At 44.2% G+C, this 12,403-nt stretch overlaps 1 protein-coding gene across 1 annotated transcript; it reads left to right on the forward strand.

Moving 5' to 3' along the window:
* Positions 1-11,095: 11,095 nt before the first annotated feature.
* LOC102131414 (olfactory receptor 2V2) lies at positions 11,096-12,169 on the forward strand. The gene has a single exon (XM_005558832.3). The coding sequence runs from the start codon at positions 11,118-11,120 to the stop codon at positions 12,057-12,059; it is 942 nt and encodes a 313-aa protein (XP_005558889.2). The 5' UTR covers positions 11,096-11,117; the 3' UTR covers positions 12,060-12,169.
* Positions 12,170-12,403: the final 234 nt, after the last annotated feature.

Consider the following 12,403-nt stretch of genomic DNA (forward strand, 5'->3'; position numbering starts at 1 on the left):
AGCCTGTAATCCCAGCACTTTGGGAGGCCGAGACGGGTGGATCACAAGGTCAGGAGATCGAGACCATCCTGGCTAACACAGTGAAACCCCGTCTCTACTAAAAAATACAAAAAACTAGCCGGGCGAGCTGGCGGGCGCCTGTGGTCCCAGCTACTCGGGAGGCTGAGGCAGGAGAATGGCATGAACCCGGGAGGCGGAGCTTGCAGTGAGCTGAGATCAGGCCACTGCACTCCAGCCTGGGCGACAGAGCGAGACTCCATCTCAAAAAAAAAAAAAAAAAAAAAAAAAAACCCTAGGCCACAGCTCAGTTCCTCCTTATAAGAAAAAAAGTGGAAAACAAATAATCTAAGAACAAGGAGGAAACAAGGAGACTGACCCCCTTTTAAGGACTCTGTAGGTTTTATGTCACCTCTACTTGACAGAATTTATGTAAAATGGAAGTCATATGGCCTTTGTGCACATTTACGTTAAGGAAAAAAGCCCTAAGGTCAACCTGCAAACTACAGAGTTCCTAGGTCCTCTTTTGTCTCTATTTTCTTTTCTGGCTGCTTTAAATCTGCTGTTATTTTTCTATAAGGTTAGAAACCAATGTTTGGATCTAACGGGTTTTTTGTTTGCAAGCTGGTGAATTTGTATTTATCTCATGGTTAAAGTTCTGAAGTAAAAGTTATAAGATCTTTGTTTGTGTGTGTGTGTGTGTGTATTTTAAAAGCCTTTATAATTTCTTTTTTTTTTTTTTTTTGAGACAGAGTCTCTCTCTGTCGCCCAGGCTGGAGTGCAGTGGCGCGATCTCAGTTCACTGCAAGCTCCGCCTCCTGGGTTCACGCCATTCTCCTGCCTCAGCCTCCTGAGTAGCTAGGACTACAGGTGCCCGCCACCATGCCAGCTAATTTTTTTTTTTTTTGTATTTTTAGTAGAGATGGAGTTTCACCGTGGTCTCAATCTCCTGACCTCATGATCTGCCCGCCTCAGCCTCCCAAAGTGCTGGGATTACAGGCATGAGCCACTGCACCCAGCCAAAGCCTTTATAATTTCTATAATTTTATGCTTAATTGACAATTAAATCTGTTTTAATTTCCCTCTAGAACACCAGACGTTTTCTCTCTCTGTAACTTATTATGTAAATTTTACTACTTGATTTTCACCTGAGTTGTTTCCTTTAATATGCAAATTTAAGGCTGTGTAACTGACAATTGCAGGGGTAGTGTAACAGGTTATCAAGAATTTGAAAGTCTAAGATAGAAAAAAAAAGTTCTTTATGAATCTGTAAGATGTACTTCAATTGTCACGCCTAATACATCTATGGATTTATGTGTTATGTTCACAATGTTTCACTACTGAAAATGTATAAAAGAGCTCTAATTGGCTTAAGAAAATAAAAGTGCTTGAATAAAATATTTTATCAGGAAAAAAGAAAAGACAAGTCAAATGCTTTTTCAAGTTTACATAACTTAAGTAAAATCTTTAAATAAGCTAGCTTTAAAATTATTGGTAAGGTAATATTAGAAATGTCTTAAGAACTGACAGCACACATATTTTTGCATTTATTAATCAAGCAATTTTATACTTATCCCTGCCAAATACTATAAGGTGTTAAAATTTGGCATAGGGGTTACAAAACTACAAACCCAGCCCATGACAGAACAATCTTTTCTGATATAATTTTTTAATTTTTAATAAATAAGACGTTGATATTGTTTTAATGAAAATAGCTGCATCTTGACTTTAGTAAGATACCGTAATTGCTAATTCTGTGGCTTTCGATGGGCTAGTCCACAGGCAGTAAGGTTTGTTTTGGGAAAGGACTGTTATCATCTCTGTTTCAAAGCTAAACCATAAACTAAGTTCCTCCCAAAGTTAGTTCAGTCTACACCCAGGAATGAACAAGGACCTTGCAGTTGAGAAGCAAGATGGAGTCGGTTAGGTCAGATCTTTTTCACTGTCTCAATTGTAATTTTGCAATGGTGTTTCCATACCTTTAAATGATGACTACTGCAGTTTTCATAAATAATCTAAACAATTAAAATAAAATAATTAGGAAAATGTAATGGGATAAATACTTATAAATAAACTCACCACAATTTAAAATCTAAAGTTACATTAAATTAAATAATAGATATTTTAGTATTGGGGTATTTTCCAATAAAAAACATATTGTTGGAAAACATTCTTTCTAAAACTAAATGTGTGTCCTTTTTAAAAAGGTGAACATTTTTGTCTAATTCAAAGCTTATTTAAATGTTATTTATAAAACAAGGTTAAAAAAACAGGAAATAAGAGAGATGTAAAGAAAGTTATAAAAATAAAGAGTTTTTTTGTTAGGTAGCTTAAAGAGAAATAATTTTATATGAGAAAGAATCTCATTTAGTCCTAAATGAGGACTAAATTTAGTCCTAGAATAAAACGACTGGTTAAGAAAGGAAGATATTCAGGACAAACCAGAAAGTCCAAGCATATTATGAACAGTCACAATAAGAGGATTTATGTTTTTAAAAAAACAAAAAAATTACATTACAAGTTGTCTATAATTAGAGGAGAACTATAATGGTCTTTCTAGAGATTGAGCTTGATGTAAAAAAATACTTATACACTAAATAATTGGTTAGAAAAATGAAATTTTCTTACGAGATTGTTTTACTCTTAATAAGTATAAGAGACTAATTATTTTAACCCAAAATTCTACTTTTATTGCATCTTGTCATTTTTGGTTTTCTCTCCCCTTTTAAAGGGCATAAAATAGTAACTCTCTTCCTTCAACTCATTTTCAGCTTATATAAGTTTTTTCCTCCAGTTCTGTTTGTTGTGGCCTGATGCTAACAATGTTTTCTTAAAAGTCTAAAGGAAATGTTTTCTTTTTTTTTTTTTTTTTTTTTTTTTGAGACAGAGTCTGGCTCTGTCACCCAGGCTGGAGTGCAATGGCGCAATCTTAGCTCACTGCAAGCTCCACCTCCCGGATTCAGGCCATTCTCCTGCCTCAGCCTCCTGAGTAGCTGGGACTACAGGCGCCCGCCACCTCGCCCGGCTAGTTTTTTGTATTTTTTAGTAGAGACGGGGTTTCACTGTGTTAGCCAGGATGGTCTCGATCTCCTGACCTTGTGATCCGCCCGTCTCAGCCTCCCAAAGTGCTGGGATTACAGGCATGAGCCACCGCGCCCAGCCAAATGTTTTCTTCTGATATAACATTCTGTGCAGTGCAGATGATCTTTTATTTTGCCTTTTGGTAACTGGCCTAACAGATGGTACAGTTTATCAAAACAATTCCTATGCTATTATTATTAGTTTTGGTTTGTTTAGGGAAAAAACAGATTTTAAAAAATTTTAATTAAGGTTATTATATCCACATATTTTTCTGTATGTGCTTGTAAAGTACTTGTGACATTTGAGTTACAGGGCTTTGACTCCTGGGTCTAAAAAGGAGTCTTAATCTTAACACTGAATCTTAAACACTAACAGCAATTAAAGCCTCATCTTCAGGCCCAGTAAAAGATGCCAATGAAAATAAATTGCATTCCTGAGACACAGGACCAGAAATTAAAGCTATTCAACTTCCATTTGATTCCTCAAGGCCCAGGGACTATCACAGAAGAGGTAGGTGTGGGTGACTGTGTGATTTTGAGAGATAAAATAAGTTCAACTTTTCTATAAATTAATCACTAATGTCAAAGGCACACTGATATAAGACCAGGATATGGGCCCCTGTGTCAGATTACCAAGGTTTTCTTGAAGTATTTACTGGCTGCACAATAAAGGTTATAAAGGATATAAAAGATTTATGGAAGTTATATCTTATGGTTGAGATTAAAATTTTATAGATTTTAATTAAATTTTGAGAAACAAATTTAACTGGCTTCATGCTGTTTTATAGAGCTTATTGTTTAGAATATTAAGTCTCCTTTCCCAAAGAATGAAGGTTTTCACCTTTTTTTGAAATCCTTGAGGTATCACTTTAGTCAAATGAATGTCTTATTTTTAAATCACCTGTGATATCAAGTGTTTTAAACCTTTGATATTTGACAAACTTTTCAAAATTAAATTATTACATATATTTCTGACCTAATTAATCCTTTAATGTACTAGTTTCCCTAAAGATCAAAGATGACATTACTTGGCTTATTTGGTATAACAATTATACAAAAAGCATTATCAAATATGAAATGGTGTTTGGTTTTCTTTGGGCTGTATTTATATAAATATGTTATTAGTATGAGTTCCAAAATTATGGGAAACTCCTATAATTTTGATATCACTTAGTGTGCATTATCAGTAATAGTTATAATTGTTATGTTAATAACAGAGGTAATAAATTTTACATGTCAATTGTTTCTTTGACTATGACTGCCCTAAAACTTTTTGTCATCCACAGACAATTCTTGTCTTGTTTTGATCCTCTCTAGAAGGTGGTTTTATGATCAGCTGCAAAACTCTAACAGGTGCTTTTAAATGCAGGTGTCTGATAACTTTGGAGAGTGTGACATCAGAATAGAGGGAAAGCTTTCAGGACTCATGGAGAGCTGAAATGAATATCAAGCAGAACCAGAATTAACTGCATGGACTGAAGTAATCTTTTTGACTTTTTGCTTAAAACATTGCTGATCCTTTGCTTTGTTTTTTCAGAATCAAGGAAACTTTTCTTTTGAGACAGCTTTTAACAAGTTAGTATACTCCTATAAATAAAATTTGGAGCATATTTTTTTCTCTCTACCTGAATTCTCCAGAATTTGGAAACTATTTGTGAGTATTCTTAATTTATGTCAATACAGTTATTTGCATAAGTGTAATAAGATTCTGTTTTCATTTGTAACAGGACACAATTGAAGAAACTGGTTATTTTCCCAAGAGTTTGACTGGAATGGTGTGTTTTCCTTTAAGGACTCAAACTTGACTTATAGAACCAATAAAAGCCTTCTGGGAAAACTGCCCTCATACCTTGTCTACACAGTCCCTGTACAAGGTTCCTGATCTGTGGTAAGTAAAGAATGTCACTTTCTGACATTCCCAGGAGCCCCATGTTTTATCTTGGGACCTCAAGAGGAGAGGAATTCACCCAACTCATAGGTATTTGATGATACAAATCTATGACTGGGCTCGGCTTTAAAAGGTCTTATCTGAGATTCCTTCTATGGAACAAAGTCCCATCAAAGCCAATTTATAAACCTATGTAAAAAAAATAATTATTATTCAGGCTAAGCACAGTGGCTCAAACCTATAATCCCAACACTATGGGAGGCCAAGGTAGGTGGATCACTTCAGGTTAGGAGTTTGAGACCAGCCTGGCCAACATGGTGAAACCTCATCTCTACTAAAAATACAAAAATTAGCCAGGTATGTGGCATACACTTGTAATCCCAGCTACTCAGGAGGCTGAGGCAGGAGAATCGCTTGAACCCGGGAGGCAGAGGTTGCAGTGAGCCGAGATCATGCCTCTTCACTCCAGCCTGGGCAACAGAGTGAGACTCTGTCTCAAAAATAATAATAATAAAATAATAATAATAATTATTATTATTATTATTGCTGCACTGTATACAAATAATCAGGCCAGGTATATTAAAGCAAATCAGTCCTGCCATAATTTGTCTTTAGTAAAAATGGGAAACTGGGGAGAAAACAAATTATGTTTCAGAAACTATAGTACACTTGTTAGATTCTAGTCATGTCTAATGTTTTTCCATTTTTATTATTCTCTACAGTTTGGACTGAATTCTAATTTTTCTTGGTTACAAGTTTTCAAAATAATGTTTTCAATTTTTTTCTTGTTTCTCATTTTTCCTAATTTGGAGTCACTGAAAGCTAAGCTGTGCCTTCATAACGCCCTGTGAACTGAAGCCAGACAACTTAAACTTCAGAAGAAAATAACAACAACCTGTTTACATACATAAACCACTCTCATACCTGCCTACTGACGTGTGGACCTCAGAGTAATGTGGCCTGTATCAATTTCCCAGGGCTGTTCTTTTGTTTGTTGTTGTTTCCCCCCCCCCCCCGCTTCCTCCCCCTATTTTCTCTTCACAGGACATGAGACTTCACAACTTGCTAAAAATGAGCTTTCCTAATAACTCAGGACCTACCCATCTAAGAATAAACCATCCTAGCCATGAGAGATCAGACAAAACCTGAGACCAGGGACTCCTTCTATTCTAAAATGCTTTCTCCTGAAAAATCACAAAGCTAAAGGGAAAAGTCAAGCTGAGAACTGCTTAGGGCAAACCAGCCTCCCATTCTATTCAAAGTCGTCCCTCTGCTCACTGAGATAAATGCATATATGGTTGCCTCCTTTGGAGAGGCTCATCAGAAACTCAAAAGCATGCAGCCATTTGTCTCTTATGTTCCTATGACCTGGAAGCTGCCTCCGCACTTGGAGTTGTCCAGCCTTTCCAGACCAAACAGACATTCATCTTACATATGTTGAATGAGGGCTCATGTCCCCCTAAAATGCATAAAACCAAACTGTGCTCTGACCACCCTGGGCACACGTTGTCAGGCCCTCCTGAAGCTGTGTCATGGGTGCTTGTCTTTGATCTTGGCAAAATAAACTTTCTAAATTAACTGAGACCTGTCTCAGACATTCGGGTTTCACACATGTATTCCTGTGCCCTGCATCCTTCCTCCCCCCGCTGGGTTTCCTCACACTGTCCCCACTGACCCTGTTCCTGTTCCTGCCCCAGGCCCCTCTGTGGGTCTTTTTAATTGTAATCTTGGGAGCACCTCTTCCAGGGCTGGAGTCTGTGGGGTCCCCTGGGAGCTGAGGTCTGAAGTCAGCTTCCCCTCCTCACCCCGTGTCTGGGTTCAGTACCTGTGTGGGCAGTGGGAGGCGGTTCTGCCACCTGGGCCAGAGCCAGGGTGTCCTGCAGGGAGGTGGGCATCCTGGGGGGACTCGGGGCACCGCTGCTGGTTCCGCCCTCCTGTCCAGCACCAGCTCCTTCCCTGAGCCTGTTTCTCCCTCTGAGAGGAGGCTGTGGTCTGTGTGAACCACACTCTCTGAGCCTGAGGGGCCACCAGAGGCCGGGGGTGCCGTGGGCTCCGCAGCCTGAGGAGGAGTTGGCCGGGGCTGAGGAAGGAGGTCGGGGCTGCGGCTCCTCCTGTCTCCTGACCCAGTGGGAGCAAACACAGGAGGATGAGTGCATGATTCCGACGCTAGGATCTCCTCCGCAGGCGTCCCTGCTGAGTTTGTTTCCCTGCAGGGGACCCACCCACAGGTGAGTGAGGGTCTTGTCCTGTTGCCTCCTCTCTGTCCCCTGCAGCTCCTGCTCCTGTTGCTGGTTCACGTCCCCATTTCTCTTGTTCATCAGCACTTGCTCTTCCTCCTACTGTCTGCCTCCATCAGGGTGTAATTGTTTTGTCTGGGTTTTTGGAGGGGCATCTCTCTGCTGGTGTGGTGTCTCTCCTCACTCTTATCTTGTTCCTTTGACCCACGTCTCTCTCTCTCCTTGGTGTCTTACTCCCCTTGTCCTGTCCCCCTCCCTCTGTCTGGGTTGGAGACTGGGCTCTGGGTCCCCGGGGTGGAGAGTGGTCCACAACAGGAAGACAAAGATGGATGTGTGGGGAGAGCGAAGGTGAAGGGCTAGGAAGGAGGGGGCTGATGTGGGATGGGGTCCTCTCATCCCCAGGAGAATATTGCAGAGACGCGGTCACTTCTTCCATGTTGTGGTTTCTAGGAAAAAAAAATAAAGTCATTAGCTAAACACCCAGGAGAAAGGTCTGAAGTTAGAGGGCAGGAAAGTGAGCCAGTGAGATGCAGGAATAAATTCAGCTGTATTTCATAAAACAATCATTATTCATTCATCACATGGTTACTGAGAGTACAGTAGATGCCAGGCACCATTCCCAGTGCCAGGGATCCCACCACGAGCACAGAGGTACCAGGGAACATGGGTCCTACTCCGGAAAGCAGGAAAAAATGTCTTCATGAAGAGCATGGAGCACACCTCCTGGCTTTGTGTGCTGTGGGAGTCAAGGCAGGGAAGGGGAGGGAGGAGGAAGGATTTCAACTCTAAATGGGCCGAGACAGTGAGGGAGGGAGCAAGGCAGGGCCTGTCTGGGAAGAGCCTTCTGCATGGAGGTGAGAGCAGGGACCCAGGCCCTCGGGTTGGCCTCGTCCTGCCGCGTGAGGGAAACCCGCAGGGAGGCCAGGGACCAGGAGTCCACAGAGCTCTGGGGAGGGCAGAAGGAAAGGATGTCTGGGTGGTGATGGACGGCCTATGGATGAGGTCTTGCATTTCCTCTGGAAGTTTGTTGGCTTTATTCTTGCAGGGGTGGGGGACTAGAGAGGACTTAGGAGGCAAGTCCAGTTGGGGACCCGTGCCGTCTTCCAGGGCAGCTGCAAAGATGGTGTGGCCAGGCAGGGGCTGGCAGGGGTGAGCGACGGTCAGGGGTGGATATGTGGGGTGGATGTTTTGGAAGAAGAGCCAGCAGGAGTTTCCAGTGGTTGGGATGTGTGTGTGAGAGGAGAGGACTCCAGAATAATCCAAGTGCTGTGACCTGGGCAGCTGGACAGACCTGTCTTTAACCGAGCTGGGAAGGAGGACAGGACAAGTGTTTCTCTGGGGCAGACCAACAGCTCTGCTTGGCCTCTTCGGGCAGAACAGCCGCACTGGCCATCTGGGGGGATGCTGAGTACACAGTGGGTGTAAGAATCTGAGTTCAAGGAAGCCATCCCGGAGAGGGAGACAAATGTCCTTAGTGACCCACATAGAATTGTACGAGTTACATCTGCAGAACCTGTCCTGGAAAGCCCACATAAACCCCCTCATCAGAGGCTCAGAGGCATGCCACAATTATCCTCCTTCCACGGCGGACACAGCTATGTCTGCAGAGTCACAGAGAGATGGACACGACCCACAGTAGCTGGCAGCCGGGCTGGGTCTTGGACCCATGGCTTCAGATGCCCTTTCCAGTTTTCTGTCTATTTTCAGTTTCTGCAAAGAAAACTTATTTCTAGAGAGAGTCATTTGTTACATGGATGTGCCATAAGCATTTCTGAAGAGACACAGAGATGTAAACATGGAGGGAAAGGAAGAGAGAGATGGACAGAGAGAGAGAATCAGAAACAGACAGAGCGCATGTCTCTGAAGGTGCCGGTGGCCTGTGCCTCTGTACACGGTAGTGGGGCCGGGCGTCTGTAAACAGGAAGGGGAACTTCTGTGTGAATTTCTGGGGGACTTGGTTTGTTTTGTTGGTTGGTTGGACCTCGGGTCCATATGGCCAAGATGGTGTTTGAAGACTGTGGGAACAGCAGTTTGCTTCTATAGAAAACCCCCACCACATCATAGGTAGGTGTTGTTGGTGGCAAAGACCCCTGGGCACATCTTCTGGGGCACAAGTCATGCTCCACTCTGTGGGACACAGCTCAAGTGGCTAAATCCAAGCCTCTGCACCTGGGCAGGTGCGTAAGAGTTGAGGACATTACTCCAGGTCTTTGCACAAAGAACATGTCCTATGGAATGGCCTCATTTTGTCTTTGTAGCAAGAAAAGGACCTGAATACATCTGCATGCAACTGTCTTGTATTTGTGCCTCTCACCCTTGTCTTTTGTAAACTGAAGACATGCGCTGGCACTCACAGTTCTGCACGGGAAGGAAGCTAGCACTGACCTCTGCTACACTCAGGTCAGGAGAAAGCTCTCCCCCCAGTAAAGGGGAAATCCTCTGCTTTCAGAACATGGAAACTGCTGCTGCATTTCACTTCAGGGGTATTGTTTTACTTAGTTAACATGCATCTGAGTATCTCACCGTGGGACCGTCTTAGAGATAGAGCAGAGAGCAAACCAGGCAGGAGCTCCCTGCTCTCAGGACACTCAGCCAGTGGAATAGAGCTGACGATTCAAAAACCACAGGGCCGGGTGCAGTGGCTCACTCCTGGAATCCCAGCACTGTGGGAGGCCGAGGCAGGAGGATTGCTTGAGATCAGGAGTTCAAGATCAGCCTGGGCAACATAAGGAGACCCTCCATCTTCACAAAAAATTAAAAAATTAGCCAAGCATGGTGGTGTGCACCTGTGGTCCCAGCTACTCGGGCGGCTGAGGTGGGAGGATTACTTGAGCCCAGGAGGTGCAACTTACAGTGAGCCTTGATCACACCACCACACCCCACCCTGGACCACCCTGTCTCCACAACAGAAAAAACGCCCCACTAGATAAGCACGCAGGGTATCGGGGGTGATGAGAGCTGCGGAGTGAAAGCAAGCAGGGAAGGAGGGCAGCATGGGGGGCTTTGCAGCAAAGTTCTCAATGAGCAGAAGACATGTGGGGGAGACCTGAGGGAGGGTAGGCGAGTGGGGAAGATGCTCTGTGCAGATGGAGAAGGAAAGGTCCTAAGGTCAGATGCGTCTGGCTCACTCCAGGAAGAAAATAATAATAAAAGCGCCTTGGCAGATGAGACCCCCGGAGTCAGGGGTGAGGGCAGGCAGCTGCGGGAGGTGGAGTCGGGGGATCCTGGAAGGGCATTGGCCCTTGCTGGGAGTGCGCTGGGAGCCAGTGGCATATCCAGAGCACAAGACTGACACCACCTGGCTTAAGCTGCAGGCGACGCCTTCGCCCTCAGTCTGCTGGGTGAAGCCAGGGACCAATCAGGAGGCTGTCGTGACCCCAGCTGCAGCCCTCAGCAGCCCTCAGCAACACAGGCATTGTGCCAAAGAGTTGCCATGTGTATGGGAAGGGATCGCCTGGCGGGGTCAGGTGGGGGCCCTTCGTGGCAGAAGTGGACTTGAGCCGAGATCTCGCCACTGCACTCCAGCCTGGGCAACAGAACGAGACTCCGTCTCAAAAATAAACAAATAAATAAAAGATTTGGTGTCATATGGTACAGCCAAGACTTTGCCTGCTGAAGGGGGTTGTCTGAAGGTCTCTGACACATGAAACAACTCAGTTCTTGTTTTTGTGGTAAGGATACATACAGCACATATACGCAGTTCAATTCTAGGAGCCAGGAGGGCCCCTACTGCTACGTTAGGGAGATACGAAGGAGCGTCCCCTAATGTGTTCCAAAGCTTCAGTTGTTCAGATCTCATGAGTCGCACACAAAATAAGTGACTAAAGACATAGCAGCAGAGGTCTATAAAGAGATGTCAGTCAATCTAGCACATGTTTTTCGTATTCTCAGGTGACCAGGAACACAAACTCAGCCATGGAGACATGGGCGAACCAATCATCCACAAATGACTTCATCCTCCTGGGCATCTTCTCCCACAGTACTGCTGACCTTGTCCTCTTCTCTGCAGTGATGGTGGTCTTCACAGTGGCCCTCTGTGGGAACGTCCTCCTCATCTTCCTCATCTGCATGGACCCTCAACTTCACACCCCCATGTACTTCTTCCTCAGCCAACTCTCCCTCATGGACCTCATGTTGGTCTGTACCAATGTGCCAAAGATGGCAGCCAACTTCCTGTCTGGCAGGAAGTCCATCTCCTTTGTGGGCTGTGGCATACAAATTGGCCTCTTTGTCTGTCTTGTGGGATCTGAGGGGCTCTTGCTGGGACTCATGGCTTATGACCGCTATGTGGCCATTAGCCACCCACTTCACTATCCCATCCTCATGAATCAGAAGGTCTGTCTCCAGATTACTGGGAGCTCCTGGGCCTTTGGGATAATCGATGGCTTGATCCAGATGGTGGTAGTAATGAGCTTTCCCTACTGCGGCTTGAGGAAGGTGAACCATTTCTTCTGTGAGATGCTATCCTTGTTGAAGCTAGCCTGTGTGGACACGTCCCTGTTTGAGAAGGTGATATTTGCTTGCTGTGTCTTCATGCTTCTTTTCCCCTTCTCCATCATCGTGGCCTCCTATGCTTGCATCCTAGGGGCTGTGCTGCGAGTGCGCTCTGCTCAGGCCTGGAAAAAGGCTCTGGCCACCTGCTCTTCCCACCTGACAGCTGTCACCGTCTTCTATGGGGCAGCCATGTTCATCTACCTGAGGCCTAGGCGCTACCGGGCCCCCAGCCATGACAAGGTGGCCTCTATCTTCTACACGGTCCTTACTCCCATGCTCAACCCCCTCATTTACAGCTTGAGGAACCGGGAGGTGATGGGGGCACTGAGGAAGGGGCTGGACCGCTGCAGGATTGGCAGCTAGCACTGAACCCAGGGCATCCAGTGCCTGGCTCTGCCATCTCTTGGCTCTGGGAATGTTGGGTTAATAATTCTGTCATTTTCAGTCTTGGCTTCCTCATTAATAATGAGGATTGTGACACCCGCAGACTTGGAAGGTCTTTTTAAACACTACATCAGTTCGTTCTTTCTTTCTTTCTTTTTCTTTCTTTCTTTCTTTCTTTCTTTCTTTCTTTCTTTCTTTCTTTCTTTCTTTCTTTCTTTCTTTCTTTCTTTTCTTTTCTTTCTTTCTTTCTTTCTTCCTTCCTTCCTTCCTTTCTTTTTTCTTTCTTCTTTCTTTCTTTCCTTTCTTTTTCTTTCTTCTTTCTT

This window comes from Macaca fascicularis, chromosome 6 (genome assembly GCF_037993035.2).
Source record: "Macaca fascicularis isolate 582-1 chromosome 6, T2T-MFA8v1.1".
Taxonomy (NCBI): Eukaryota; Metazoa; Chordata; class Mammalia; order Primates; family Cercopithecidae; genus Macaca; species Macaca fascicularis.

Excerpts from the sequence above, each read along its gene's own strand:
- LOC102131414 (XM_005558832.3), top strand. The coding sequence starts at position 11,118 with ATGGAGACATGGGCGAACCAATCATCCACAAATGACTTCATCCTCCTG.